Source organism: Eublepharis macularius, chromosome 1 (genome assembly GCF_028583425.1).
Source record: "Eublepharis macularius isolate TG4126 chromosome 1, MPM_Emac_v1.0, whole genome shotgun sequence".
Lineage (NCBI taxonomy): Eukaryota > Metazoa > Chordata > Lepidosauria > Squamata > Eublepharidae > Eublepharis > Eublepharis macularius.
Window position 1 is genome coordinate 203,607,368 of NC_072790.1, and position 6,000 is coordinate 203,613,367.

Below are 6,000 nucleotides of genomic sequence, written 5' to 3' on the forward strand. Positions count from 1 at the left end.
GGCTGGCTGCAGCAGTAGCTACATCCCAGTCATGCCAGCTTCGCTGCGCGCGCCTCCGCCCCCGACACCCCCTCCGGCGCCCCTCCAAAGCCCGCGCGCCCGAGGTCACCGCCTACCAGGCCTCCATGGGCGCGGTGGCCCTGGTTCCCAGGTGGTCTTCCATCTAGATCTGGTCAGCTGCAGCCTTCAGACCTGCGATCAATATGAAACCCCTCTATTTCTCGTGCCAGACAGCCTCACCACACACAACAATGGCATCCAAAGCAGCATTTCTCCAGCTGATTTGAACTCAATGGATAGTGTAAATAAGATAAAGGCGTTCCGGACCCAGGTGGCGTTAAAAAAGAAAACCCAGCACACTAAATTTGGCCTGGAAGCAAACTGAGAACCAGTGAAATTTGCACAAGACTGGTGTTGAAGGGATTCCTGTGACCAGCTCCAGTCAAAAACTGCTACTGCAGGCTAGATCAAACAAACCTTTGAAAGCAACTTCAAGGACAGTTTTGAGTACAGCGCATTGATGATGGAGAGTGCCCTTACATCACAGCTGACTTACAGCGACCCCTGCTGGGGTTTTCCTAGCAAAAGACTAACAGAGATGGTTTGCCACTGCCTGCCTCTGCAATCCTGGTCTTCTTTGTGAGCTCCCATCCAAGTACTAACCAAGGCCGTCCCAGCTTAGCTTCTCAGATCTGACGAGAGCTGGCTCACTTGGGCTATTAAAGCAGCCAAATGCACATGCACAGCCAAATGCAAATGCACAATTCCATTAAACATCTGCTACTTCCCCATTCCCCCTTTTAGCTCCTCAGAAGCCACGTTCTCCCCTTCTTATGAACTGGTGTATAGAACTTCCTTTAATGAAAATACAGCTAAACATAGAGTCTGTTCTTTCTGCACCAAGGCCACCTACACTCCCTTCACCCATGTTATAACATGGTATAGCACTAATACTGGGTTATGACTAGAGGTAGAGAAACCCTTTATTGGGAGGGAAAGGGCTCTTGCTTCAAGAGTTGCTTGTCTCTTTTCATAACTTTGCTACCCAGAATTGCACAGCATATGTCAGCTTAGACCAAGCCAGCGCCAACAAAATCAGCATTCATTCCTGAAATTCAAACATGCCACTTCTGCTAATGCTAATGCAATCTATTATGTGTTTTTCTGCAACAATATCTCACTGCTAATTCATGCTTCTGCTCCAGCTGCATGAACCTCAGAGGTCTGCTCACCAACTGGAATGCCCAACCAGATATTCCACATCTTGCACTTTCTTTCTTTAAGCTCCCTTCTCCAATGGACCCAAGACTACTTTGAAGTCTAGTATCAAAGAGCTTGCAGTTTTACAGGGCTGTGCAGAATACCAACAAGCTAGAGTACATGGTCTTCTTTTCACTGCAGTCATCAATAACACTTTTGAACTGTGCAAGATCTAGAGCCAGTCTTCTCCCAGAGAACTTAACTGGACTCTTCCATCCAATTTGTCCATAATAAAAGTATCTAAAGCTAGTTGTTTCAATCATATGAGGCTCATATCAAAAGCCTTATTTATGAATTCATGCCATATTCTACTACATTTCCCTTAGGTCCAAGATGAACCTTGAAACCATCAAGTGTTTCCTTTAAACCAACAAGACTCAAATCAGAAGCAATATGATCCAGAAACCAGTGACAGCAGCTTCTTCACTTCACCCTCATTTATTTGCTGCTTTAATAAGAAACTGAACAGATCTGGGAAAAGTGCTGGCAATACAAGGCAGAGCTCGACTAACTCAACAGTGAGCTTCTAGAAATACAAGGGACTCAAAGCTTCTTAAAATATCAGCCCAGAGATCCTAGAGGATTTTAACAAAGGTAACCCCTAACACATCAGGATCACTTTTAAAGATTTTTTTTAAATCTTTTTTTTAAATAATTTTTTAAAATATTTTTTAATTATTTACGTTATTTATAGTCTGCCTTTCTCACTGAGACTCAAGGCAGATTACATAGTATAAGTCAACAAAAATACTGACTGGGATAGTCAATAAATAATACAATAGGGTAGGATAACAGATTTTTTTAAAAATATGCAGAAATCCAATACAGAGATTTTAAAAAATGCTGTAACAAAACATAAAATAGCACAGAACCATCCAATCGGAACGTATTTACAGCAACAGACAATACACAGTAGTACAGTCTATAGTCACCAATGCATCTGTCTGAGCCATTTTCTTCCAGCACAGCCTTATCATCTAGGTAAGAAAGCCTTCCTAAATAATTTGGTTTTGCAGTTTGCAGAAAGCTAAGATAGTGGTAGCTTTCCTGACTTCTTTACACAGGCCATTCATAAGGTGGGGACTATCACAGAGAATGTGTGTGTACAGGTAGCTGTTTTTTGCAAAACTGCAGGGTGGTTCTGGCAGAATCGCCCTAAGGCACGATATAATCTTTATTAGCATATTACCTACCCCTTGCTGTTTTGCACCCTAGGGTGTCTACTAACAGGCAGCTGTCCAAGGAAGAAAAAGTTGCAGCTTGATTAATAAAATTAAAGTATTATTTTTAAAGCTCCTGTACAGCAATATCACATTTAGTAGAACTAATATCTCGAAGTGAGATACTTGATGACATTCTTCTCTGCTATAGAATGACCACAGAATGGAAAGTGATTTGCCTCCAGGCTACTTTCTTAACTTAAAATAAAAGCTAGTATTTCTTGCTTAATTTAAAACAGAGATTTCTGATGATCATGTGATGTGAACTGACAAGCCACAAGAATCACAACCTTAGGAAGCAGAACTCCTGTAAACTGGCAACAGAGCTCTTCAAGGCTAATTTCTATGACATTCAGATTTTTGTCACTTCTATTAACAAATGAGACACACAACATTATTCAGTTTGCCTGATGACTGATCCTGTTTCCTAGAAACTAATCACTATTCTACTTATTGGAAAACAAAAAGTAACATGCAAATATTATTATTTGTGTCTTTGTATAGTATGTCTATGCCCTGATCTGGATAGCCCGGGTGAGCCTGATCTTGTCAGATCGCAGAAGCTAAGCAGGCAGCCTTGGTTAGTAATCGGACAGACCTCCAACAAAGACCAGGGTTGCAGAGGCAGGCAATGGCAAACCACCTCTGGTAGTCTCTTGCCATGAAAAACCCCACCAGGGTTGCCATAAATCAGCTATGGTTTGAGGGCACTCTTGGCCCCCATAATATGTCTATACAATCTCAGAAAAACACAGGGCTCAATTTACTTTCTTATGAATCTTCTGTTGATACAGGGAATATGAAAAACTTAGTTCCTTCCATTATAATATCTTATTTGTATAATATTCCCAGTGCTTTAAAATCACTTTATGTCTCAGTACATCCTTCAGATGCTTCTTATATCCCAGATGTAAACATTATGGTTCATTTCCCACATTCTGCCAGTTGCAAAGATTTGACTTTATTTGTTTTGGTCATAGACAAAGAGCCTGACCACGCTAATTTCAAGGGGGAGAGTTCAGCATGCACTTAACGCACACCCCCATGACAACAGGATTTAAGTATGTGTATAACTGTGCCTGGATCATCATCACCACTGCTGCAATGTTGTCTGTAACACTCACAAATCTGATTCTTAGAGGAACCACCTGTTCTAGAAAAAACTGATTCTCTTCCATTCTTCTTGGCTAGCTGACAAAATGTCCAAGAATGAAATTCACATAACCTCTTCAATAAATATAAAAAAATGGGATTGTTCATTTGCATTTGTTGAAACAGCTTTAAGGTAAGTGGATACATAACTGCAAAGAACTCCCATACAAGGGGTCAGCGAAATCAAACTTTTTGCTGCATACACAAGGTCGCCTCTTAAAGATGTACTGATGATCAAAAGTTTGTCTAGATTTTCAGTCCCAACTTTATTTCACATTTTCTTATCTTATGAAGTTCTCCTCTTGTTACTTTAATAAAGGCCACATATTGACAACAAATTATAGAAGTATTTATATGGTTAGAATGAAACTCTTTTAAGCCATTGGGTTTATGCATGATTAACTATACACTAGATCATGGCTATTTTTGCACTGCAGCTAAACATATTTTAACATTTATCAACCAATATTACAGAAATGGAAAAGTTTACACCCATAATTTAACGCTTTACTTCATTCTGTATTATCTGAGCTAATAAAGTCTCAATTTAATACTCCAAAATAAGACATCCCTAATCTATACACCACTAAACCTACATCCACACACAAATCATAGCAACAGTAGATATCAACTTGAAGATACCAATTGAAGATATCAACTTGACATTACCAATGCAAAATGCTGTACCAATTCTGGGCACTTTGGAGCTAAGCATCTAGAATTACCTGGTTAAAAAAAAATTTTCATCAGACCATACAGCTATTTCCCCCTATCGTGTAGTCTGAAGGCCAAATATAAAGATGTTTCAATTCCAAAGGGAGTTGGCAAATGTAAAATAAATTACCGGTCTCTGTATACATTTGCAGGTTTTTCCCCTACGTGCTTTATTTAGAAACTTTCCATCTGATAAGACTTCTAAGTACCCAACATTAAGCTGGAATGATGACAGTATAAGCTGTAATGCAGCATCATGGTTTCGAACAAAAAACTAACAATCCAAAACTGGTTATTTTCACAACTGCAAACCCTCTATTTTCTTTGCAGAACAAGTGCTGAACTACCAATAATGTAAGGAGATGATTTGGATAACAGAACCATAACCCCGGTATATGATTCATTTGGACTGCCTCTGCCCCAACCCCAAGGAAACCTTCCTGCTACCCCAACTGACACACTGATAGTCAAGTCCCACCCCTGTTGCAGCAGACAACACCCAGCCTGGATCCATCTGCAGCACAAGTCAGGCATGTCTCACAGGGGCGTTCTTTCCAGACATCACCCAAACTTAAGCACACGCACAGGCACCGGCAGTCCTTGAAACTCAGCTCATCCATGCCACTACTCCTGGTCAGAAGAGACCCGCAGGCCACGCGTTCATTCACACAAACAAGTGCAAGTTTCGCGTTCAACACTCCAGTCGCCCCCCCCGCCCCGCCATGTGTTTGCGCGAGTGCCGCCGGCTTACCCAGCCTGCCAAAAGGCAGCCTGTTCCTCTCCCCCAACATGAGGTTAAATCGGGGGTTGTCCCTTTTCAGCCTCTTCCATTGTCCGGTGGAAAGGAGGATTTTGGACACTTCCGCATAAATGCTGCTGTTTTCATCTCGTACAACGAACGTGAACATCTCGAAAGAAGGGGGCGAGGCGCACTTCGCCCCGGGCAGGTCCGCGAACGAACTCGAAGTGCCCCGTGAAAAGGCGTGGCTGCCAAAGGATCAAAGCAGCGCGAGACGGCATCCCCCCGGCCGGGGCTGCAGGCTTGCCATTCCGCTGCTCCAGGCGAAGGCTGCTCGGGCCGACTCCCCTCCTCCTCCTCTTCCTCCTCCGCAGGCGAGGCGGTCTGGGGCAGGGCAGGGCAGGGGGCGCGCGTCCGCCCTCAGCTCGGAGCCTCCCCCCTGGAAACCCTCCAGCGCTTCCCGCAGACTCCCCGGCGCTTCCTACATGCTGACGGAGGCGGCCTCAGCGCAAGGACCGCGGTCACGGGGAGGAGGCAGGGCAGTCCCCGGCCCTCGACACGGGGCCATGCGCGCAAGGGCCGCTCGGAGGGGTGGCGACGCTGCCGCTTAGGCCTCTGCGTTCGCCCCAGCGCCTCTCCGGCGCACACCCATTTCAGGAGCCAGAGCCGCCCGGCAACCGCAGCCGCCCCAGCCCGGCAAAAGCGACCCCCGCTAGCTCCTCCCCGCAAGGATTCAGCGCTGAGCTCATAGGCCAGGCAGCAGAAAGAGGCAGCCGCGGCCGCTCGCGGCGGAGCCGGGCTCGGAGGGCTCAAGGACGTCGCCACGCCCCGGAGGAGCAGAGGGCGCGCTAGGGATTTTGTTGCTCGCGTAGTGCGTTGCTCCGGGCAAAGCCTCGGGGTGAGAGTCTCTGGGGG

General features: G+C 45.0%; 1 protein-coding gene across 1 annotated transcript in view; it reads right to left on the minus strand.

The window, feature by feature from the left end:
• The window catches only part of TTL (tubulin tyrosine ligase), a 29,459-nt gene extending 23,690 nt beyond the window's left edge, over positions 1 to 5,769 (minus strand). The window contains exon 1 of the mRNA XM_054987281.1: positions 5,098 to 5,769. Within this exon, the coding sequence (XP_054843256.1) occupies positions 5,098 to 5,254 (157 nt within the window). The 5' untranslated portion in view covers positions 5,255 to 5,769. The remainder of the gene's footprint in view (positions 1 to 5,097) is intronic.
• Between the last annotated feature and the right edge of the window lie 231 nt (positions 5,770 to 6,000).